The 27,512-nt window shown below is 28.9% G+C and overlaps 1 protein-coding gene across 3 annotated transcripts; it reads left to right on the top strand.

Moving 5' to 3' along the window:
• Nucleotides 1-85: 85 nt before the first annotated feature.
• Nucleotides 86-27,431, top strand: LOC111686777. Of its 3 annotated transcripts, none has more exons than XM_046952600.1 (7): nucleotides 86-499; nucleotides 1,359-2,347; nucleotides 22,298-22,616; nucleotides 22,680-23,920; nucleotides 23,980-26,257; nucleotides 26,326-26,595; nucleotides 26,662-27,431. In XM_046952600.1, exons 2-7 carry the CDS (start codon nucleotides 2,025-2,027, stop codon nucleotides 26,866-26,868), a joined length of 4,638 nt encoding a protein of 1,545 aa, XP_046808556.1. In that variant the 5' UTR covers nucleotides 86-499; nucleotides 1,359-2,024; the 3' UTR covers nucleotides 26,869-27,431. The 3 variants fall into 3 exon arrangements, with proteins under 3 accessions (XP_046808556.1, XP_046808555.1, XP_046808557.1); XM_046952599.1 differs by having other exon boundaries at nucleotides 1,268-2,347; XM_046952601.1 differs by lacking the exons at nucleotides 86-499; nucleotides 1,359-2,347 and adding exons at nucleotides 18,160-18,353; nucleotides 19,549-19,767.
• Nucleotides 27,432-27,512: the final 81 nt, after the last annotated feature.

Raw genomic sequence — 27,512 nt, 5'->3', positions numbered from 1 at the left:
TGTAAAAAGCAACTCTGTTTTTTAGCATTTCTGACGAATTGCAAAAAATCTATTCTTGTTTATTACAGTTTTTTTACTAAAACCTAAAGGAAGCAAATATTATTTTAAATTGTTTGGTGTTGGCAAGTTAAAAAATAAAAAAGAAAATAATTATGAATTGTTAAAACATAACGTAGGCCTTGTAAAAAAAGAAAATTGAAGTTTAATGTGCAAAAAAGTTTTTATTAATAGAACAAACAACTTTTAGACAGAAATAAGCAAAAAAAAATATGAGGTCTGAGTGATTTAATGATTTATTAAAAAAAAAACACGTGACATATACCAAAAACAGCAACAAAAAGCGTAAATTTAACATGAAAATACACTACCATTATTGTAAACAAAAACAAAATATATCAAAACAACAAATGGAAGTGGCAGATGCATATTTTTATTAGTGAAAAGGGAGTTAAAATAGGAAGTGTTTAAATACCTAAGAAGATACATACATAAGTATATGGTAATAACTAAATGCAATCCAAATATACATTTTTATTTGTATTTTTATGTGTAAAAAATACAAAATTTGTTTTTCTTGTGAGTACATATTTTGTTAGTTTACCGGAAGGCGCGTTTGTATTTTGTTCTCTTGTATTTTTTGCTCTCGAATATTCATTTGAATCAGTGCTGTCAATTATACCGGAAGTTATACAAATAAATTGTTATTAAGGAAACATTTTTGAAATTTAAGATGTGGTGTAAATGTTGGTTTGTGCAAATTTAAATTTTTAATAGTTAGGCAGTTTTATAAAATTTTTTGTGTTAATATTTATTAAAAAGTAAACTTTATAAGAAACAATATACATAAGCGCTTTTTAAAACAAATATCTAGACAACACTTAAATACAAGGTGCAAAATTAAAGAGAGTGAGAAATTCGTTTTATCTCGACGTCACAGACACAGAAGTACAAAAGTACGTACATATACATACATATGTTTATACAGAAAACATTGAGGGGGTTAAAATTGAGGTTGTTTGTTGGTACGATCTTCGTTTGGCAAAAATAAAAAAAAATAACTAAACAAAGAAATAAACGAACAAGCGAGCACCACTACAACAACAAAAAAATCACAAGAAAAATACTTTTTGTATTCGAGTGAATTATATGCAGCAAAATAATATTTAGTGATCTCCAAGTTTTCAATTAATAAAGACATGACAAAGTTAAGTTTTTTTGCGTCGGTTTTGAATGTAAATATTTAAATATTATTTTTTCTATAATAAAGAAATAAATATATAAATGCCTACCATAATCTTAAATTAAAAGTTATAACAAAAACAAATTGATTAATTGCATTATTTAAAACTCTACTATAGAATGTTCCACAGTTATTTGAAAAATATCAAAGATATAAAAGTGTTATAAAGTAAAATAATCAATATAAAGCAGAAAAGAAAATTGCAAATAATTGCTTTGTAATTAAATAAAAAGAAAAATTGCACTTTCTCACATGCAATACATACAATTAGTATGAATAAAAAAATCAATTGCAAATATTCAAAGAAATAAATTTCATAATGGGTTAAAAAAGAAGAAGAATAAGCGAGATAGATATATAAATAGTTGGTTGGATGGATGAAGAAAAAAAAATAATAAAATAAAGAAAAAAGAATGAAATAAGGAAAAATGAAAAAATAAAGGTTAAAGTGCTTATTTATGTAAACAAAATAACAGTGCTTTTTGTGTTGTGTGAAAATTATTTCTTCTATTAGACAAATATTTGTACAACATTCCGCTTAAATACTATAAAAAAAATAAATAAATATAAACAAAAACCGGTTGAAAATATGTTGATGTTACTAAAGACGCTGTTTAAACAGATTTTTAAAGAAAGTTGTTAAAAAACGCAAAGTTATAAAATAATTTACACACTAAAGCAGATATTATAAAGAGCAACAACACAAAACGACAACTTCAATTAAAACAATCAGCCAGCAAATACTACAAACAATTTTACCAACACCGTTACCATTCACACTATTATGGCCTTGTTGAATAAACTATTTTTTCCATCATCATCAAACTCAACAACTCCGGCGACAGCTGCTGCATTAGCAACAACATCTTCGTCTTCTTTGTTAACACATCAAAGTCAAACAAACACCTTGTCACGTACATCTTCATTGGCGAGTATTTTATCGTCAAGTAGTGGCGCTGCTACGGCGACGCCGGCTGTTACTGCTGCCGCTTCAACATCATCACTGTCTTCACAACGCAATATTGCTGCTGGTGGCGGTAAATGTGGCGGTGGAATCAATAAAAAATCTAATTATAATCAAACAACACATTCAAAAAATTATTTAAGGTGAGCTTTTTTTATTTTTGTTTCCACTATATTTAGAAGAAATATGGAACAAGTACGACTGCATAACTACACTCTATATATGTATATAGAAACTATGCCTCATTATGGAACGATACGAAGACAATTTTTAAAGTTTTCTTTCTGGGTACTAATATATATGATATTTTTTGCAATATTACAAAGGCCGTTTTAAAAAGAAAATTTCTTCAACCAGTTTTAATGAATGAAGTTCAACCAGGGATAGAAAAAGTGATTTTGTTTCAGTATCAAAATATATTTCAGAGAGTACTTTTTTGGGTCTCAAAGTACTTAGGTTAGGTTGATAGGTGGATGTGCACTACATCAAATCTGAAAAAATACATCAAGGCCACAATCGGGTCTGTTGCTCTTTATCGTGAAAAAAGAACTGAATGAATTATTTTCAGTGTTCAGAAACTTAGTTTTCTGAAGGTAATTCCTAAGAATCTTCCAGCCGGTGTTTATCAGGAATGTTATTTTCGGAATAACATCACTTCCAAGATACTTGGATCTAACTTCGACGAATGTCGGGCAGTGGCAAATAAAGTGCTCCAGAGTTCCACTGTCCTCTCCACATGCTCTATATACGTCTGAATCTGCACGTCCAATTTTGCATGTGCTCGTAATCGTGTTTTTCCACTCCGAATACGTACTATCTTACTAACTTCAGACTTGCTTATTTTTAGGAGATTTGTCGTATTGCTCTTATCAGGGTCACCCCATAGGATTTTCGTGGTTCTACTAACTGTTTCATTATTCCAAGAGGTCTTATGGGATTCTCTCACCCATATTTTTAGTTCAGCTTTTGTTGCGTCGAATGGTTTTGCGTTTGTCAGGTTAACTGCCTCGAGCTCCCTTCCCTTTAAAGCTATTACATTCGCTCTTTCGATACCGACTATTCCCGAGTGTGCTGGTACTTATATGATGTGAAACCTACCACTCGGAGAGTATTCAGTTAAAGCTTTCTTACAATCCAAAGTACTAAAATATTTTTTTTTTTGCTAAAATTTTATATTTTCTGAAATATATTTATACATTTTAAAATTAGAATGGGCGTTATATGTAGCCCTGAAAGTATCAAATAAGACTCGGGAGTATCACGGTACTTTTGCACATCAAATAGTATCAAAAAAAGTACCATCATACCAATTTTGCCAACCCTGAGTACTACTCAGAAAGTGATTTGATTATTATTTATAATGGAATATTGTTACAAATGTCAGCACAAATGCATTATACCATTTACATTATACATACATTGGTATAATTTTGTAACTAACAAAATTTTGTTGTTTTAAACGTATTTACACCGAAATTAAACTATGACCTTAATTGAAATTAACAGAACAGTGGTTTAACAAAAATGTGGGTTATATTTTGCTGAGTATAAGTATTCCAAATGTAATTTTAAACTTAAGCTGCAATTGTAAATATTTAGTACAAGTTATTATTAGAAACTAAAAAACTAAAAAATTTAGCTTTTTAGAAATTTTCTTATAATTTTCTCATTATTATAAACAGGATTAGTATTTAAACTACTAATAAGTAAATATATGTTTATTTAATTAATACTACACGTGCAGAAATACATATTTAATTGTATAATTTATTTAAACAATTAAATGCTGTTTAAATATTGCAAACGTACCGACCGCTAAACTAATAAAAGCGGTATCTTTGTTCTTTTATAATAACACACATAAATATTAAAGAAGTATAGAAATGAATCCCTTGTTTAAATATTTACTAAACTAATTACCACAAGACAAAATTGATAAAATGCTCTTGTTTATTTTAGTTTGTAAAAAACAAACAAATAAACATACATACTACATATTTAAAAATAAAAACTAAATTATTTACCTTATGCTTATGTCGCACAACTTTAGGAGGTAATGACTTTTTAGGAATATAGAGTAATACAGTAACAACTAACCAGAAATTTAACTACATTTGTTTATTTGTATGAAAATAGTCATTGCACATTAGTAAAATAAATAAGTAAATAAGTTTAGTAGATATATTATAAATTGTTCTTTATTTAATATGACAATTGTAAATTAATCGAAAAAGAAGACATTTTATTTTCGATATTATAGATATTCTAATCAAACTTTATCTAATCAAAATTAAAAAAAAATTATGTTAAAATTTACGATTTTAAATGCAATTTTGTATATTTTTTCAGTTATTTATTATATGTTTATAATTTGATTTATAAGTTTAATATTTTTTAATTTATCTATTTTACCAAAACAAAAAATGTTTTTATTATACTAATTTTATATTACAGTACCAGTTATTAGCTAATCGAAATTCGAAATTCGTGCTAGATTAATACCAAATAATAATAAGATGGAGTGTAACGATTTGTTTACTAATGTAGGCCTCCGGTAGGTTAGTGGTTAGTGTTTGAGTCTGGTAGACCGGAGATGGTGTGTACAAGTCCCACCTGTGACACTGGTTAAGGAGCGCACAACAGGCCCGATAAAGGTCAATGTGTATTTCTTCGGATTTGATGTGTATACATACTCCTTTCAAACTAACTAACTATATAGGAATCTGTTTATGCTGAAAAACTCCATTGAAATAATTATGTTTGTCTTTTCCTTAGAACTTTGATGTTCAGCCGATTCCTAACCTGTTCTAATATTGTACCTCGTTTGAGTATATTTTTAAAACTTTGTACAGTGTTAAACATCAAGGGCCACATTATACAAATATGATTAAAAGACCTCCATCATCATCCTTCTGGACTCCAACTTCAGACCTTTATCTTTAGGAAGTTTGAGCAAATTAATCATTAGTATTATTTGGTCTCCACCAATATAATTTAACATAACCTTAAAGGAGGCAAATAAAACTAAAGCACGCAATTAATGCAACTCATAACTTGGAAAAAGTTATACGGGGTAATATATTGAACAGAAGCGAATAAAATATATGTAGACGAACACAGTCCTGTCAATAACCCGAAGGCTCAAATATAAAATTAAAAAAAAATTACGCATTAAATAATACACTGAAAAGTTTAAGCATTATTTATTATACAAATAATCTTATAAGAAAATGTCATTATTGACAGCAAAAGTATTAAAAATTAAATTAATTATATACACTGAATACAATTAACTAATGTGACTATTCAATAATCATATTTTGACATTTATATGTCAAAAATGCAATACACTATAAAGTACTTACGTATACTTTCATACGTTCATATGTAAATTTGTTCTTATTAAATTTAAAGCAGATAACAAGAGAGATGTAAAAATAACATCATAAAAATAAAATAATAAAAAAATTTTCCACGATATCGGTTAGTGTAGTTATAAAGAATTATATGGCTTCAATTTTATTATTTTAATTACTACCACATATTATTACATTTATTTTGTTTACTATTTAAGAACTTTAAACTTATTGTTAAGAATTTTAAGGCAAACCTCATTCGATACAAAAACCGATCTCCAACCAACCGATTTACGCGGTGTATTATAAGTAGTAATTATCAAATGATTTTGTGGCTATAAAGAGAAACTTTTAAGAGTGAGAGAGAGAGAGAGTAAAAGAGTATTCCCTTTATAGATATTTCTTGTTTAATAATAAACTAGTGATAATATAAATTACTCAGTAGTTAAAAAAAGGGGGCCATAGGGGCAAAAAGAGGAGGCACAAGACTTTTGTTATTGTGCTCAGTTCATTTAATTTCAGTTTGGTGGTAGGTAAGTGTGCACACAGACAACGCAGTCACACATGCAAACCAAACCAATCTAAACCAAACAACCGACCAACGAACCACCACAAGCAGCTAGCAAAAGCAAAGCAAACAGCCCGCCAGCCAGCCAGGCAGGCACAGGCATATTCACAAAATGTAAATAAATAAAGAAAAAAAATAATAATAATAAAAACAATCACATGACTTTTGCTCGATAATCGTTGTATGTCTCTCGTGATTATTATGTCATACACTAGTGTGAGTGTGTGTTTTTTGTTGTTGTTTTTGGTATAAATATATATTTATTCATATCTCGTATATAAACAATATTAATATTAATTATTTTTTCTTTCATGCATTCTAAATAAACAACAATTCTGTTAAAGAAATTTCATTTAATTATTATGGATTTAAATACTCAAATATAAAACGTTTGATTTATGTTAATTTCTCTAATTTTTTTTATTAATGCAAATTTCTTTATTTGTTTAAATTTAATTAATAAAACTATTTAAATTACTTTAGCGCGATTTGTATGAAGAAAATTTAGATCATGAGAACTTAATACTTGTGCAGTGGATGGAAAATTTTTTTTTGTTTGAAATATTTCTGTTCATATGACTTTGTGGCTAGTAGTCGTCAGTGTCGGTATAATATAAAATAATAATTGTATTTCATTTGTTAAGCCTAAAAAACACTTGTGTTTATTTTATTATAGAATATTTTCTTTTTGTTTTTGTATATTTTTCTTTCTTTCTTTGCATTAGTATTAAATCTAGAAAAAGGGCAGTAAACTTTTCATTGTAGCGAAAGTAAAATAATAATGATAAAATATGTTTTTATTTCATACATTTAAATAAAATTTATACAATAAAAAATTTCACCTAAAGTTAGATTAACTTTATCGTTTCTGGTGAAATTATTTCAAAGTAATTTATAGATGAAGTGATTAGATAGATTTTGCGAAAATATTAAAGATGTAAGAAATAGATTTTAGTGTTTTACTTTTTTAATTTTGTTTGCCATTGCTTAAGAAATATTGGCGATCAAATGCCAATTAAAAATCAGATAAGTTAATCTAAAAATAAATTTAATTTGATGTTAATCACCTTTAATATTTTTGCGTAAAAGATTAAACTTCGCAGTGTTGCCATACAAAGCAACAGCAGACGTCAATGTTTGTTATCAAAACAAGATATGTCTTATGAAAAAGAAGAAGACAATTGTTAATGTAATATAAAAAATTTATGAAAACTTTAATAAAAAACGTAAATTTTGTGTTTTGAAGTCTTCATAATTAACCAATTAATTAAAACATTTTACTGCTTATTTTTATAAAAACTATATTATTTTTTCAGATTTCAGTTTAAACCACTTCCATTGGATAGTTTAAACCATAGTAGAAAAAAGAAGGTAGTGCCAATCAAAATTTTTTTTATTAAATAAGGTTTTTTGAAGTTTCCTTTTCTCTTAATCATTTATGTAGCATTGCCACAATTATAAAAAAACATTTAGGTTTCTAAGAAATTTTTTAAGACAAAAGTGTAATTTATAATTTTGAATATATATAGAATAATATAATGCATTAAAATCTGAACATAAAGTTACCACTAATATATAAAAATTGATTCTATGACTAACTTATGCAAAAAAATATATGTAGCAAAATAATCAGATATAAATGGTCATTAAATGGAATTCTTTAAAAAATTTTATTAACATAATAACACATCTGGGCGCTAAACTGTACAATTCACTAGTATATGTTTGAACTATACTACAGTCTGGACTATAGTCTGACCAATACAATAGTCTACAACCTGGACTATACACTAACTAGTTAATGCTCTTAATTTGACTATAATGTGGACTATACTGTGGTCTATAGTGTGGTCAATAATCTGTACTATAGAATATATAGTCTGACCTATAGCCTAATCTTTGGATTGACTATATTCTTTTTTGACCAGCACTATAAAGTTCGCACAACCTACGTTTCTTTACATCCAACAGCAATGCTAAAAATGTTGTGTAGGATTTTCAAATTTTTGGCATTCATGTTCAAGCGGTATTTAGTTTGAGCTGGACAGGAAATTACCATAAAATCCTTTTATGCCTCCACAGACAACAACGTGAGAATTTGGGATGATTTGGGTTATGTATAAACCTTAAGAAATCCGTATATTGCCATTTGTGCTGAAATCTTTTAATGAATCCAAAAAATTAGCTAGTTAATTTGGTTATGCCATGAGTCTTACCTTTTTTTATTTAAATGAAAGTATTCTGTTAATTGTTTAATATTTTTCAATAAAATTTAAATATATTTATTTTGGTAACTTGAAAACAAATATGTTTGTATAAGAAATTTTATATGGTAGCACGATTTCTACGAAAACTTCATAATCCTTAAGCATGTCAGATAGTTATTTTAAAAAAATAAAGAGAGAATGACACTACCTTCTTTTTTTCTACTATGGTTTAAACCACTTTCACTAGTAAACAAAACTTTTGAGGTTTAAATTTATTTTTATTCCCTAATCATTTACATAAATATTGTCCCTTAGTGTCGATAACTATTTTTTGATCAAATTTAAGTTTTAGAAAAAGCTTTTTCATGTTTTCGAGAAATTTGGGAAATTTTTGTTTTTTATTAAAATTTTAATTTTACAAGTGTTTTATGCAATTTAATTTATTTTCTTTTTCTTTAACCCTCTGGGACGGACTATTTTTATAACTATTTTACTATTTTTGAAAGCTTATATTTTCTAAGATCAGTTTTTAAAATCTACGTAAACTATTACCATTTATAGTTAAAAGGTCAAGATTGTTAATTACTCAAATACGACACGACAAAGGAACAAATTCAAAAATCTAATATTTCTGATTTTTTGGTTTCTTCTCAGACTTTCAACATCAGTCCCAGAGGGTTAAATACTTTATTTTTGTTAATTTCTTGTGTTATGGCAATAATCTAATAAATAAAATAAGTTTTTGTTGCCATATTATAAATTTTGCATTCAATTCTTCGAAAATTTATAGCAATTAAAAAATACTCAATTATGATAAGAATAAAGTGTTCAACTAGCAACAAAAACAAATTTAAACAAATATCCTTTCAATTGTAAAGAAAAACGAAAAGTTTGTTCAAAATAATAATTTTACGTAATTTTAATAAAATAATTTACAAATTATTTGGTAAGCTTTAAGTATAATTTGTTTTACCAATAGTCAATCAACCCTTAGCCCTATGTAAGTGACCTATATCAATGAAACAACTGAACTTTGTGTTGTCGAGTAGAGGACCATTTAAAAGTTTCCATTCTTCAGTAAACGACGAGTACATTCACATTATTTCGCAAGCGCATTTAGCTCATAAATAATATTTTACTGCTGGCGTTATTGATAGTGATAAACATTTTCAGCATATAGTATCAACAACTATGAATAATTTTTATTGTTCACTTAATAAACATTAGCAGTAAGCATTTATTAAGTTAAAAAACACAAATCAGCAATATGATATTAATGATTCGTTATCGTAGCATTTGAAAATTGATTAGTATTTACTTATTTAAGCTACTAATATGAACGAACCTATTTGAAAAAAGTCAATACGAAAAAATCCAAAAAAAGAAGCTTTTATCAAAATACACACAAGCAAGCAAGCAAGTAAGCGATTCAATTTATGATTGATGAGCACAATTGATCGTTTTGTTTAATTTATAACTCTCATATATTGCACTCAATTATGCCGTGGGAAATAAAACGTTAATCATATGAAACAGTTTAAATAAACAATTGAAAAAGATAACAGAAAAAATAAAATATATTAACACTTGAGTTTAATAATAGCGTTAGTTAGACTCACCAATTAACACTAGCATGAGGCAGAGGGTGGGAACTAATTTTGCATAGGCTAAAAGTAATTTTATATTATATTAAAGAATAAAATCAACTATTTGAAAATCTAGAAACAACTTTAGTTTTTAAAAGTAATTTTTAAATCTTTACTATTTTAAAACTATACTTTGGTTTTAATAGTGTTAACAATGTCGATGTTCAAATCAAATGTTAAATATTTGCTTTTTTGTAGTTTTTGTGTGCGTGTGTTTGTATTTCCATATATTTTTTCTTGCTGTAGATGATCATGTGAGAATTGTTATAAAAATAAATATTAGCAGCGAAATAATAGTTATAATTATAAATATAATAACATATGACACGTGCTTTTATATATAAAGCAAAAAATTTCCACAATAAAATACTGAAACCAGTTAATACAATACTATTAAATTAACATAAATACATGTCTTGCACAAAAGACAATAAACAAAGAATAAACGAATAATAAAAGTAATTCATTCAAATACCTTTTATTTTGACATTTACTAGTTTTTTGTTTTTTCAAATAATGTCTAAATCTTAAGGATTTATAAGAAAATATAGCTTTAGTTTTATTTAAATCCAATTTTCAAGTATTTTACAATGTTGTTTCAGTATACAATATTTTTTTCCGAAAATTCAATCTAAAGTTCGAAAAATTTTTAAGACAATGGGTTTCACGCTTTTCAAACCGTTCCTGCTTTATAAGCTGCTAGTTACACATCATCCGTCATTTCCATCTTTATTTTAATGATTTTAAGAGCGGTTTTAAATCTTAAAGAAACATACAAACATATACCCTACACGACTTTAATGGCTTAGAATCGTTTTCTGGATCTATTAAGCCATGTCCTTCCAGGTGACTGTCTGTCCATGTAAAGCTTGAGAGCAAGAAACAACTCGCAATTTGAAGATAATTGTATACAATTTGGCAAATATGCCAAAAGAACGAAACCTAGTAAAATATTTTAAAATTTTTGTAATGAGTATTGTAAATAATGTAGTATCATACATTACTTTGTAATGAGTGGTCCTTATGAAAAACATTAATTAGTTTTGTTGTATAGGATTTGTAGCCAATTGTCTGTAGCGTGTGTCTAATAAGCAGGGCAAGGAATTTTATGCAATAAAAAATTAAAAATATGCGCTTATAATATGCACTATAAAATGGAAAAATATGCACTAACAATGTGAAAAATATCCACCGAAAATATTTCTTTGTGAAGGTACATTTTAATAGATATTCAGATCTTAGGTTTTTGACAACAAATATACAGGTTTTTAAGGACTGCTGTATGTACTATGTACTTAAACGGAACCACGACCTCGAGAATGAAAAATATAAATACTAAGAAACAACTTTAAATGGTATAAATTTAATTTCTGAAAGTGAAAAGCTTTATAGCAATTCCAATAAAATTTGTTGAATGAATATATTTTTGTATAAATTATATTTCTTCCGAATTTTATAGTTTGGAAATGTTTTAAGGTAAATTATGGACGTGAGACTCAAAATACCTTCCGCATGATTTTGGTTTTGAAAATTAAATAAAAATATGTGAAATTGTATTTCATAAAACCTAATATTTTCTTGTTAAATCGAAATTTGTTAATATTTATTTAGAAAATTCTAAATAGGTAAATACCAAATTTGTTGTAAAAATATGAAATACAAAGAAAACAAAACAATTTGTTTTAGGAAAATTAAAAAATATGCAAAATATGCTATAAAAATGTTAGAAATATTCAAAATATATGCAATTTAAAGCAAAATATGCAAAAATATGCAACAACAAATCGATGCCATTTTGTAGCAAATTCTTTAATTCGAAAAGAAAACTAGATAAAAGTGATTTTGAGTTACTGTTTACCAACATGCATTTGCATAGAAATCCTTACCCTGATAATTACCTAAAATTTCTAGGTAATTATTTTTACAGGCTATAAAACATACTTAAAATTCTACTTCAAACAAAAAAAGTTTTTCATTTTAGACCTAAAGTCTATTCCACGTTTTATAATACAAACAAGATCTAATGATTATTATTATCAAACTGTAGTTATACAAACATATTTAAATTATGATCTAAATATCTTTTAATACAAATATGTATGTATTTTGCCAAAGAAATATAAAAATGAACAACAAATGCTAACACATGCATGCAGTAAATGTACAATTGAAAAGAAAAACAAAACAAAATAGTTTCGTCTTTTTACTCTCAGTATAGATTGATTTTGTACGATAAATATCAACAAATACATATATCTACATACATATAGTATGTGCTAATTTTGTTTTTCTTGCTTGATCTTTTGAATGAAAAAAAAAAGAAAAAAAAAATCACAACATATCAGGCCCGTTGAATGTGGCACAAGAAAGAGCTAATAACTTAAAAATAGCAAACAAATTTATAATTTGAATAACAATAAAAATAAAAAAATATATACCAAATATTAGAGGAATTTTTTAAAATAATAAAGTGTTGATTTGGTTTGGTATGTCATGGAAAATTATTAAATATACTTATTTTGAGTATAAAGAAGATCACAGACAAAATTTAGAAATCTTGTATGTGTTTGTAAACATACATACATAAGTATTTGATTTTTTAATTAGCAAACTTATTAAATTTGCAGACAATTTCATTTTCATGTCGGCTTTCATGATTAACACTATTGAAATGGGGACTTAAGTTAGTTAATAACTATAGATCTAAATATAGCGGCAATAAATTAGTTCAAGCATAAATTTCATAATTAAGGATTTTAAAGTAAATATTATAAATTTTTATTCTATTTTAAAAATTTTCATTTTGATGGACAAAAGTTTAGACAGAATAAAATATCAATGCCAAAATATATATAGAATTATATTTAATCTTGCTAAATGAGAATCATTTACGCAAAAACTGTATATATGTTTAAATTTATATTTGTTTAGATGTTTTTTTTCTGCTAATTATAAACAAAGTCACGAGATTTTATTGTGTAAATGAAAAAAAAAATCTGCCAGAAAAAATACTATACAATCTAAGCACACACTCACAAATTCATAAATTATGTATATACATACATACACATGTCCATTTATTTATACCACATAGAAAAATTTTATACTAAAAAATCATGAATTTGAACGGTGTATACAACTTCTTTGTTAAGTATTTAATTTTAGTTTTATTTTACGGTCAATATCTTACATTTTACACTGGATGTAAATGTGACATTTTTTGAAAATTGTTGCTCTCTCTAAAAGCAAATATTAAAAGTTTTGGCCATTGTTATCAACATATATATACATAGATTCTGTGACATCTTTTGAGTTCAGGAACGAATCAAACCAATTTCAGATACCCAATTCTAAAGTCAAGCAAATCCCCGAGTGGGCGAAGGAGTGTCGGAAGGTACATTAAGGTCTTTTAGGCAATTCTTTACAACTACTTTTTTCTTTGTTGTTATGTTATGCTTTCCTTTGAGACCAGATATTATTGGCGTTTTTCGTCCGAATCTGTTCTGGTCAGATTTAAGCAGCTCATAAGAGATTAAAACATTTCATGTTAAAATATCAGTTCATCTTTTGAGTCCAAAAACGAAATTAACTAATTTCATATAGATTATTATAAAGTGAAGTGAATCCCAGAGCGAAAGTTTAACATCGATTAAATATAAAGATATCGAAAGAGAAAATACTTTACAACTACTTCTTTCTCAATATTGCAACATGTGGTTGTTCGAGCGTTGTCGTAATGAAATCTTATGCTTTAATATGAGGCCGCTTATATTCGTTTTTGGGAACGTTTTTGATATAGGTTACTTGTGCTGGTTTGACTAGATTTCAGCAGCTCATGACAGGTTAAACCCTTTTGTCAAAACAAACATAGATTATTAACTTTTGGGCCATGTTTGTGAAAAACGACTAATTCGTCGTTTTTCTCATTTGATTTTTTTCTTGGACTAGCACTCAGGGGATGACCCCTACTCATGCAGTGCATTGTGCTGGAACTAGGAAAATAGGTTGTGGGACCTTTTAACATCGAAAGTGGCGAAAGCGGCAGGAAGTTTGTTCCACATACGAACAGTGTGACTGAAGAATAAAATTTCCCTGTAATGTGTTGTGCGTTCCACTTTCCAATCGGGAACGAGTTCCCTAATCTCAGAGAAACACATTCCATTATAGTATTGATAGATCAGTGAAATACTTTATTTTCAGTGTAATTTCGAAACTTTAAACTTAAGTAAAGAATTTTCTAAAGCTTTAAATGTGATTTTAACTTACATATTAAACAAAGAATTTTGTAATTAATTTCATATTTTTCTTAGAAAACTTTAAACAATTAAGCCCTATATGTATATAAAAATGTATGTTTTTTAAAAGAGAGATTGGGAAATTCCAAAACATAATCATGCAATTTGTTTCTCGTTGCGTGTGTTAATTTAAAATTTAATTAAATAATGATGAGAAACAGTGTTAAAGATAATAATAGGGTTTAGTTAATTTAATCATAAATCACTTTTTAACAAGTTATTGACCCCCATCAACAGTAACAATTATAATATTGAATATTTTTTTTAAATTAGTTAAAATGTTTATTGTTTCTTTGTCCCAAAAAGCAAATGCTGTTAATTTCATGTCAATTCATTTTGATGGGAAAGAAAATTTTTCACATTTTAAAAAAGCTTGTTAATTTATAATTTTCTTTTGTTATCTTTAAATTAAATATTTGCTTATTTATTTAACAGGTAGTAATATTCAACATAGTATAAAATAACATTAATAGTAATAATTATTATTATTACAAGACGTCTACATGTCTACCAAAAAATAAATTTACGTGTCTGTAAGTAAATCAGCTAGTCCGTCTGTCAGTTGTGTGAACGAATGAATACAAAACCATCAAAACGATTTGTTTTCGGTTATTTTTCAATTCTTAACAATGCTAAGTAATAAAGTACAATATATATATATATTAATATCATATTATTATTATATGATTCCAAAGTATTAAATGGGTTTAATTATGATATTATTACGACTTTTTTTATTTATCAACTAAGCATTGCAAACCAATATTGGGATTCCCCTCCCGGTTTCTCAAAAAAAAAATGCAAACACTAACAAGTGTAGTATATGTAGATCTGTTTAGACAAATATATTTATATATATATACATATATTTGTTGTTTTTTTTTATTTGATTTGAACAGCGCGTGCTTTATAATTTAAAAGTCATATGAATGTATGAAAAAATATCAAAATTTATTTACTTCATACACATTTGTTTATTTGTTCACAACGTTATCAGTTAATTCACACAATATGTGTATTATAATTTATTTCCATTTTCATTATTATTATTGTTATTGTTATTATTTTTGTATCCAAACTACCTACCGATTTATCAGACAGACTACCAACCTACTTACAATACCCCCTACATATTAAGCGATAAAAACCTTAAGTAGGACGTTAAATTTTGGTAAAAGAAATGACTTTATGATGGAAAGAGGAAAATAAGTATAAGTTGTTATTATTTATTTAATGCAGGTTCAAAGTTCCCAAAAATAAACTACTGATGAGCCCGTTATATTAAAAGTATTAATTGCTTAAAATCTTTTTTTACTTATTTAACAATATTTAATCGTTGTAATATTTTTATAAATTTTCTAAATAATTTAATTTTGCTTAAACTTAGCATTAGTTTGAAAATGATGTTTACTTAACAATATGACTTGTCATTTTTATTTATTTACATTTTAAACTCAATATTTAAACTTAATGAATCAGTTTGCACACCTAAAACTTTCAATTCCAACGAAAAGTAAATATTAATAAGAATTAACAATTATTTTCCATTTTTTTTGTATTTGGTAAATACATAAATTTTCAAAGAAAACCCCGAAAAGTTTAACGTCATAATTTGGAAACTTGGGCTTGAAACATTTGCTTAACATGTTTCAATAACAAAACAAAAATAATTTTTGTAGAAATGTTTTAACAAAAACAAATTTAAAAATTTGGTTAGAAGATGACTGCATGATTCACATTTATTGATATAAAAATAAAAAACAAGCTATGTGATCTTGTGACTTTAATATTTTTCCAACACATATACATTTATGTATGTATGTACGTGGAATTCACTGTTTAACAAAAATTAACAATTTAACTATTATGGTAAAGTGTAGGTTTTCATGAAAATAAACTTTTTATATACATTCCTATATATATACCATTAAATAGTAACCATTTACTATAATTATGTGAACCTTTTCATTGTATAGATATATATTCTGAATCCTGTCTGTCTGTATATTGAAATAAGTTTTCTGAAGAGCCCAGATATCGTAGAAATTAAAATTTTTAAATATAAGATAAAAAAACAAAAAATTAACACCTAACATGGGTTAGTGGTTAGTGTTCTAGTATGTGAGACCGGAGGTTGTGGGTTCGATTCCCACCAGTGGCACTGGTTAAGGATCGCACAACAGGCCCGATAGAGGCCTATGTGTATTTCTTCGGATCTGATGTATATATGTACTTTGTCCTTTCAAACTAAATAACTATCCCCTCCCAAGAGTGTCAGAGAAGAAAGAATGTCCCCTCGTTTCCGGTTTGGGGCTAGACCCTATTCCCACAACGGCTACTACTCTTCGAGCTTCTGGAACAACAGAAACCGCAAGTAGTCGCAAACTGGCTGCTTATAAACCAAACCGCACACTAAGCCTTCGGGTGTGCGTAAAGGTCCCAAGGGTGAGATACCTCTGCCTGTATTTTCGAGTACCTCTACAGCAGCAATAGCAGTCCTTGCTTATTCAAAGTCAGCTCTATACCTGCATTCGGGCTACAAAAAGGTCTTCCAAACGCCCTGTGCGAATGTGGAATCGTCGGATTCGAATCGCCCAATGTCGGATTCAAATTCTGCAAATCGGAAATATGAGAAAAATGTAAAAAAACAGTAATTTTTTCAGAATTTTGTATAAATTTCTAATACCTCGATATAGCTGAATTATCCTAAGATATATGTAGGCGGAAATACGTTGAGATAATCATACTGAGAGCAACCGAGTAAAATCTTGATTTACCCATTACGAAAGCAAGTGATATTGGAGCAAAGTGTAAGTACTTACTCCTAAAGTAACTAACTACTTATTTTTATTCGACGAATACCCAAAAAATAACTAGTTACAAATGTACTTACCCGACTTTTCTGTATTTAAAACAGGATTTACAATTATTTTCTATGCTTATTAGTCTATTATATTACTCAATGCTCTATTAACAATTTATGTTGTCATGCTTTGGAATGGATAATTGGCTTAAAATACTATACAAAAAAATTAATAAATCGTATTGATAATCACCACTGATTACCTAGTAATGTATGAAATAACACTACATTACCTACAATACTCATTTTAAAACGTATTGAAAGCATCAATTCGCATTGCCTATGACATTAAATAGACAATATAAACTAAACTCTTGTAAACAAATCCTCCTCTCTGCCTATATAATACTTGACAGATAAATTTGCATGCGAGATGAGATACTAATGTAAATAGTAAACAAAGGTTTTGTTTTTTATTATTTATAATGTCAAAATTATTTTGCAAAAATTCTTTGTTTTGATGAAACGTCTGACTCTACTTAAGTAAATACTACAACTACGGTCATTAGCGTACTATTGCGAGTCATACTAAGTGGGGTGTGTGAGAATATATTTATTATTTTTTGTTATTAATAGTGTCAGTAGTAGTGTTAAAGTAATAGTAGTAGTTTTTTTACTATTATTGTTATTTTGTAGTAGTTTTTTTTTTTGTTTTGTTTTTGGTTCGGTTGGTTGCCTGATAGGCAATTCGATATCTCTGGACACATCATGTGAGCAAACCATAAAAACGTATTTAACTGTTGCGACCGACTAAATGACAAGGTGACAGAGAGTTAGATTGACTAAATGGCTTGTTGGGTGTTTGGTTGAATGTCTGGTACACATTGTAGCATGTAGTACGCGGATATTTTCTTTCGTATAAACGATACGACGATACCAACATATCAACATTCTACCACTTATACCAATGGTTTGTTTGGTTACGGTTGCTGGTGTTGTTGTTGTTATTTGTACTTGTTGATGTTTAATGTTTATTTTTTGTTGAGTACTTGCAGGCAGTCAGTCTTCAACGAACTCGCGTCTTGAAATAATGATAGCAATAAATGTTCGGATATTTAGATACTTTAAAGTAGACATTGTCGTATTCTATGCAAAACTTAATGACTTGTCCATAAATAAATAAAAAAACAATGCTTGTAGTTAAAAATATAACAATTGTCAAAAACAACAATAAAGAATGAACGAATATTAAAACAGAAAGTGATTGTATGAATGTATGTTCTTTATCTGATATTAGTTTAATTTGGATTGCTTTTTGGCGCCTTGAACTTCAAATAATTATCGCAAAATTTTATGAAATTCTTTACATCTTCACGAATAACAACAAAAATGTTGACAATTTCATTTTTACGTGGATGCAATAAAAATATAAAATTTTGCCGCATTGAACGTGTTTATCAGCCTATGGATTTTGTACAATAAAAAGTGAATAAATATGGTATTAATAAAATATATACGAAATAGGGAATTTCGATTTTAAATAAAAAAATAAACATTCCGGTCTGTAAAATCTTTGTAAAAACTTCCCAGCAATAAAAGTGTGCAAAAAGATGTCGTATTTTCTTTAGAACTAGTAACTCGAAGTGCTTCAAATTCGGGTGAAAAACCTATGATTTTTAGATTAGCCTGTTATTAGAGGGATGTTGTTCATTTTTGGCAACTCTGAACTACATCTAATCTTAGTTTAAGAAGGAGTTAAAATCCGATATTTGGATGTCAAAAATTAAACGCATTCTCTTAATGACACTCTTATGAAAATTTCACTGGTTTGTCACCAAAACTTTACATTCAAATATCTTATTTATAATGACTTTTCTTATACATATGTAAAAATTAAGCTTAAAAATGATTTCGAAATTAAGTTCGAATTTTTGAAAATATCTTAAAATGCTTATATACTGAAAGTACATTATAAATACTTTAAAATTCATAAAAACTTTAATAAAATTTTCAAAATTTTGAAATTTAAAATAGGATAATTAAAATAATAATAAACAATTTTTTCATGATTTATCTTGATTTGGAGATTATTTTACTGGCTGAAAAAAACATTTTAAAGAAAAATCAGAGAATTTTAAAAATATCTTAACAGTTTTGAATTTTTTTTAAACATATCGTATTTTCAAATATATGTGTATATTTAAAATAAAAATATAATTTAATTAAAAAACACAACTTTAATAAAGAAAAGTCTGTGAGAAAAAAAGATTTAAGAATTTTTTTTTTAATTTTTTGCGATTATTATTATTTGCTATTATTTTAATAAATATATGTGCAATATAAATTTATTAAAAAAATTATTTATTTCTTGACCAACAAACCATCCATACTTATAACCTCATGCATCATGATGTTATCAGTTGTCTTTCATATTGAAGTATTATAATTCAAGTGGATAAATAATTTTAGATTGTTCAAAGGTGGTTACCGGCAAAAAGAAAATTTATCGATAAATACTTTATAATAAATTGATATAACTAAACTACAATTAAGTAATAGAATTAAACAAAATTACTTTACATATATAAAACAACAAAAGAAAAGAGAAAACTTAAAATAATCCAAAGGCTTTATTTGCATTTTGAATAAAAAACGCATGAAGGCGCCAGTTTACATAAAACCCAAAAAGTAAGTTAATACTAGTTAAGTTATATTTTTTTTAAACACAAAGACATATTTAAATGTTTAAAGTAAGATGGACTAAAAAACAATATATCACAGAATTTAAAATAAAAACACCGACTAGTTTTCTATAATTATTTGTAATCAATTCATTTAAAAAATAAATATCACCAACTTTGAACAAAAACTCTTATTGTTATTTTCAGATAGATATTCATACAAACAATATTTATTCATACATTCACATATTTTGTTATTTTTTTCATTTGTATAAGTTTTTTATTTTAAAGTAATAATAAACTGTCACAGTATTCATGAAGAAAGTCACAAGATGCTCTAGTCACAAGATTCAGTCATAAACATTTCACTCTATATATGTTTGATTTTTAAATATTGTTTCTTATTTTTTTTTTTTTTGTCTGTTCTTTTGGTAAACATTTTTTTTGTAGATATAGTAAATATTAACTTAAATAATAGCTGCATTTATATGATTAATTATTTAATTAGAATATACAACAAAATATATATATACATATATATTATTACTAATTAATCAATCATTTAGACAGTTCGTGAGTAGTTAAATTTGTTTTTTATTATTTTTACGGATAGTTTTAATATTTTTCTTAATTATATATTTTTTTAGTGGTAATTAATAGTTATAATTACTATTAACAACAAAATTTTAATAATTTGTAGTCTAGATATTATTACAAAAACATTTTGACAGTGTAAAAGTTTTTACATTTTATGCTATGTATACACGGTTGTTAGATTTTACAACCTGGGCAGTAAAATGTGCAGAAAATGTCTAATAACAGTGTCAACTTACAAATTTTGTCTAGCAATATTGTCAGTAATGTTTTTTCTAACAACGTTGCAAAAGAAAGATTGTAAGTTCGGACGATTGTTAGGCGTTTTCTCAACATTTTACTGACAACGTTGTAAGATCTGACAACCGTGTATCACGTCTTTTATACTTATTGTATATGTATAACTTACATTTTGAAAAGTTTATTTCTTTAATAAAATTTTAATAATACAAACGATTTTATTTCATAATGTCAGTAATAGAATTTTGAACTGTCAAAATTCTTAAATATTACATGCATGATCGAAAATTTGAAATCATATTTATAAATAGACAAGAGTTACCGTCTATATGATGGAATTAGTAATGCGTATCGAAAATACATTTCGATAACGAAATGAAGCTAAAATCTAGTAAATTTCTTATACCTCAAATGTCATTACCTCAAAAATTCGATATCGAAATTAAGTTAAAATTTCTTTTACAACATCGAATGTTATCACCTTAAACGTTCTCACGACAATTGGATCTACGCTCCCGAGCGACCCGAGTCATACTTGGCCAAAGCGACAGCTGTATAAACCGAACGTTTTTCCCCAGAAAAAAAAACAATCGACCTTTTGCAATAACAACCTCAAAACGAAAAATTAAGATAAATTTTGCATATTTATCTTAAAAATCAATTGACTTAAAAAGCAAATATTTAATTATATAATTGATTAATCGAATAATTATTGCTTAATTTGAAATAAAGTCATTTTTAATTATAATCAATACCAAATACTAAATACACATATGACGAAATAATTATAAATGAAATTTAAAACCTTTAATAAATATGTGTGTACGTTTTACGTTTCTATTATTTAATTATTCTTTTAATATGACATTTCACAATTTTTTTTGTGCATTTTCTTAAGATATTGCGAAATTTAGTTAATTCTTTTTTTTTTATTTATTGTGCCCCTATTGATAAACAATTGATTTAATCATACGCTGTACTGATTTGTTGTTCAGTTCCTTAGTTGGTTTTTTGTTTGTAAATTTATTCATCGTATAAATAAATAAAAAAAAACTCAATATTATTATCTGTTTAATAAAAATGCCTTGACGTGAGTAATCATACTCACGTGCTTTCTAAATATAGAAGAGTCTCCCTCTTTTTCATATATTGTGCTTTCACTCGCACCTTAAGTGCAAAATAACCCTCTAAATACGTCAAATAAATGTATTCTCGGTCACGGACACTACTAACTAGCATACGAATACATACACGAACGTAAACAAACTCTTCTGGGGTTCTTAAACTTTGGCCATGTGAATAACAAGAAGATAAGCCAGAAACAAATTTATATTACCTATTGCATATCCGTTCTAGTAATGGTCGATATTTAGGCTAAACTTACAAAGGTTTTCGTTGATGATAAATTTTAGAATCTCTGCTGCAGACATTCGAATAATGAATGATGCGATCGATGCGTATAACAATAGAAATTTTTAAAATAAACCAACTACGTCTACGTTTTAAAAGTGTTAATTGAAATGATCATTTGATTAAATTGAATTTTACATTAAAGAAATTCGCAGTAAATTGTTAGACAAAACAAAATGATTTGTTAACTGACTAACCGCCAGACACGACATACCAGAACAAAAATATAATTGAAATTTGTTTATTTAATTTTCACATTTTTCTATTTTTTTGTTTTTCTTTTTTTTTAACAGTCAGTTTCCCTTTGATGGAAGTCAAGTACGAATATTGGTTTACCGAGAGTGCGATTCTCGAGGGAGACGTTTACTATTCGACTCGAATGCATTGGAAAAAGTTTATTTAAAAGAAGATAATGGCAATATAAGCCACAGCAGCAGACATAATGTGAAATCAACAACGACGGGACATGGTGCTGCAAATGCAACAATTAATCACAATAACAATAATCACAAAGAAATTTTGGATTTTAATAATAAACAACAACAGCAAACAACCAACAAAGGACATTCCAATGGAAGTTTTATTGAAGTGTGTGAGGAATATGGTTACAAGGTTTGTTAAATTTAATAGACTTCTTTTAACAATTGAAAATACAGTTTTGTTTCTTTTGAACAGCACAATCGCCCAAATTCTGCGGATATTTCCAGTGTGGGCGAAATGGTGTTTGGTGCTTTGGCCATGTCATTTCGTGGGACCTCCTTGAAAGTTCATTGGTTGAATGGGCCTTGTAGACTTCTATGTTCTCAGGTCTTTTTAACACCCATCAAACAAACCAGTGGTCATTCGCCATATTCCACGTTGTCAACTAACAGTCTTGCGACGCCGCGCACCTCTATATGTAGTGAACACGGTTCTATAGATGGTGTATCTATGAATTCCTTTTCTCTACCATTTTCAGTTGGTATTGGCCGCCACATTAGTTTGACTCCCAGTGATCTCAGTTCTTCGGTTGTATCCTCGCCGCTGGATGTGCCCTCAATAGATCAGCAATCACTGCTTACGAATAGTGAAAGTGCTGCCGACAGTGGACCACGCTTTTCCTCCACTTATAGTACGGGCAATGATTCCGGCTATTCCGCCTTGAGTCGTGGTCAATTGTCCAGCGATCAGTGGTCCGCATCTTATCAGTATTCTACCCGCAGTAGTTTAGGTTCCGTGACATCGGAATCGGAACGTGTAAGAAAGTTTAGTGTGGATTCAAATTTTTTTGGTGGCAGCAGTCCTGGCAGTAGCCAGCTTTTGGAACTGTCTAGCGATGGGAGTTTGCAAAGACGTATATCACGCAACATGATGACATCATTTGAAAATGAAAACTCTATGAATGACTTGATAGGTTTTGTCACGGATAACTACACCAACGCTGCAACCACCACTCATGGTGGAAGCGAAGGCATGAATTTGGCTGTAAATAATCCGCGTGCTAATTATTGTCCTAGCGAATCGCGCAGCAATCCTGAAATGGGTAAGAGACGGGAAAATGCCCATACCATGAAGTCAAACTCACGAAGAGCCCGTCTAGGGCTGGCCGTGTGTGTAACAATGAGTGAATCTTTTGAAGAGGAAATGGAGTTGTTCTGCAGCGAACACATAGCTCTACTGGAGAGCATGTTAAGTCGTCTAAGGGCCAGCACCGAGAGGGCCTACATACATCACAATCAATTTTTGCAAATAATGTTTCAAATATGGCAAGATACTCAACAGTGGTTTTTGGATTTATTTACTGCACCTCGAATAAAGTGTCCTGTATGGTTAAGCATTACCACTAGTGGTAGCAAATACTCGAAAAATGTAGCGGAGCGTTTTATTAAGGAATTGTGTTGGCTGCTGTCATTTGCCGATACCAAAGATACAAATTTGTAAGTGATCATTAACTGTGTGAATTTGTAAGTTATAACTAATGTCTTTTAATTTTCAGTTTTGTTAGCACCATGTTAACTGCTATACTTACTCATCATTTAGGTTGGGTACCTACAGTTTCGCCCTTTAATTCATCATCTTCTACAGCTGCCATTGAACAAAGGGCAAAACTTCTAAAGGTTTCACAAAAACATCCCTACAATGCCTTATGGGCCCAACTGGGCGATTTGTTTGGCGCCATAGGATTACCCTCAAAACTTGCGCGCACCGTTATTTATGGCACCGAAAAGCTATCTATTGAAAGACTGTTAAATGTACTCACCTACTTTATAAGATGTGGCGAAGTCAGGCGATCGTCCAAAAAGGAGGATTTCAACAAAGAGAGATTAAATGATATTGTGGCACAAAACAAAAATGAGCCATTGAAGAAATCGAGTTTATATGCTAGAAAAGGCTCGGTGTTTGTGCAAAATCGATCAGAAGGTATTCTAACACGCACGCCAACATGTAAACAAAATCTTAGTTCAATTGTCGGTGGAAATAATGACGAAATGTTGGAAAGAGATGAAGACGAAGATGATGAAGAATATGAATACGATAACCAATTGACTGACGAGGCAATAAGAACTTATAAAAAGAACGAAATTCCCACAGTACTGGCATTTAGAGATTCACGTTTTGTGCAGCAAGAATTGCGTATTGGTAATTACCTTATGGATACAGGTATTGAAAAGAACTCCATACAACAGTATCAACAAGCCAAACAAAAGGATACGACAGGCAATCGTCAATCTGAAGGACGTATACGTCTAACTCTAACCACACCCGATAATGTTGAACTGATTGTTGAAGACACTCATCTTGATGAAGATGGTGCTATGGAGGCCATAGAAATTGAATCATTGCCAAATGAACCATCCTGTAATTTAAAACGCCCCGATAATAAAAATTTGGTGAGAAAAAAGCCATTCTTTTGGGGCATGACCTCTTCAACAGTCAAAGAAGGTTTAAGTTTAAATGATTTAAACAAATTGCAACAACAGTGCTTCAACAAAAGCAAACAGGAGCAATTAGTGCAACAACAGCAGCAACAAAAGAAAAAATCTCAACAGCTCTCTCTATCAGATCTCATTACCCAGAACAGTATGGGTAAAGGTGAACGCATGACATGGGGCATTGAACCCGTCAAGGAGAACCTATGCTTAGAAGAACAGATTCACTTTGAGTTGTGTCAGAAAAACATCGAACGTGATCATGGTATTTGCATGACAAAAGATAAAAAATCAACTAGTGCTGGTGGTGGCGGAGTAGTCTTCGTTTTGGGCGATAATGAGCCATTAGTTAATATTAAGAAAAGCACCGAAGATTTAACTCAGACAGATCCCAATGAATCCTCTCCATCGTTGAACGCACAAGACACAAATAGCAATCAATTGTTGTGCCCTCTCCATCAACGCATGCACAATACGGCTTCGAGCTCACAACAACAACAACAGCTGAGCAAAAAACATTCCGGAGTCAAGTTCAATTTTGAACAATACCCACAAATTGTGACCAACTACATGAAAAGTAAGAATTTGCTAATGTCCAATTATGATTTGTTAATGGATAAATGTTCAAAACTCGAATTACAAGGTGGAGGAGGAGTTGGTTTTATATCGACACAGCTCGACAAATCATCAACACCAACATCGGCTCTGCAGACAACACAGACAAACAAAAATACATTCCCGCAAACAACAACGCTAACGAATAATGTCAACAACTGCATGGTTTGCAATGGTCTACTTAATGCCTACCAAACTCCCTCCAATGCTACGGAACTAGAGTTTGAGACAGACGAGGTGCATAGCTTTACAAATAACAACAACGTAAACACAACAGCACCCGCCTCAACATCATCGATACCAACAGTCAGTTCTCAAACTTCAGTACAAACGCTCATATCATCGACTTCTCATGGTGGTTGCACTGGTCAGGAGGATGCATGCGATGCTGCAAACAATAAGGATTCAATTGGCAGTGGTTGTGGTTGTAATCAGGAAGTTGAGGGAAACGAATCATCGAATATTATAACATCACCCAAAGAAGGTCGCAAGAAACAATTCAATACGAATCAAAAGAAACCATTATCTCAGCGTGGTTCAGTCTCATCGGTAGCAGCCAAATGTGCAGCTGTTAACGAGGCAATGCATCTTTTGAAATTGCCAATACCAGGCATAAAAGAATTGCCACAAGAAGATGAACCACCAGGCGATATGAAGTTGCCGGTCGGCTTTGTACCGTCATTATTTTTAAGTGTTAATGATCACTATATTCCTGATATGGTATTACAGGTGAGTTTGGGTTAAAACTTGCAGGTTTCAGAGAAAAATGTAATTAATGTTTTATTTTTAATTTTTAGGGAACTCTTGCGTCACCTAAAAAATGGGAGATGAATTTACGTGAAGATCTAGCACTGGCTGCACATTCTGCCTCTCTTATATCACTGCCCGTTGAAAACATTGCCATCATAGCCGATATGGAAAATTGGGACGTTAAACTGTTGTCGTCACAATCTCAGCATTTTCCCTATGCCGGCGGACAGAGTGCTCCCGTAGGCATGTCCCAATTGGTCTCAACAATGCTGGAAACTGTACAGACCATGCACAATGCTGGCATCTCGGCTTATGAGGTAATAAAGAATATATTTCTATACTTTTCATATATTGTGATATACAACTCTCTTTTATTTTTTTAGTGTTTATCTTTTATGGAATCTAAATTGCAAGAAATCTATTTACACTCCGAAACGTTGGCAGCATTTCTATTGGAAACAGATTTCTGCCCTCTAAGTGCAGTTACAACAGCACTAAATCTTTCGGAAAACGATGTGCCACTATTGCTATCTATTGCGTCCATACATACACCACAAATAAGCAAGAAATGTGGCATAAGTTTTAGATGACAACCACCACCACAACCACCGTCACAAGCACAACCAAATCGATTTACCAACAAATGCCCAAAACAAACCTGAACGAGTATTTTATAATCACACACACACATTCAAAGTAAATAATAACAAACACAATCTCATCCCCATGACATCGCTAACCGACATCAGAATTTGTAAATAATGCATTCATAACATTATTATCCTCATTATTGTTCACATAGAAATATTTTGTATTTTTCATTTAGTTTTATAAGTTAAACAAACAAACGACTTGAAAATTAATAATTTCATTTAACAAAAATGTTCATATGTATGTAGATTCGTACATTTATGAACTGTATATAGTTATTGAATTATAATATTTATAAATTGGTCAAATAATTTGTAATATTTATGTATGTAAGTAATAATCCTAATCTTAGTTGTAATTAGATTTAAATTAAAATTAGTATTAATTTATTTTGCAAACTGAAACACAGGAATTTAACACAATACGCAAATATTTATAAGCAATATTTATTAAAAATTTTGTAAACAAAGAATCAAATCAAATATTAAAAAAAATAATTTTCTATAATTGAAATTACAAAAAATGTGTTTTTATTCTTTTATTGCATCAAAGTAGTGATGGTTAAAGGTGGATGTTTTGTTTT

The sequence above is a fragment of the Lucilia cuprina genome, chromosome 5, assembly GCF_022045245.1.
Source record: "Lucilia cuprina isolate Lc7/37 chromosome 5, ASM2204524v1, whole genome shotgun sequence".
NCBI lineage: Eukaryota > Metazoa > Arthropoda > Insecta > Diptera > Calliphoridae > Lucilia > Lucilia cuprina.
This window is presented reverse-complemented; position numbering and strand designations above follow the sequence as displayed.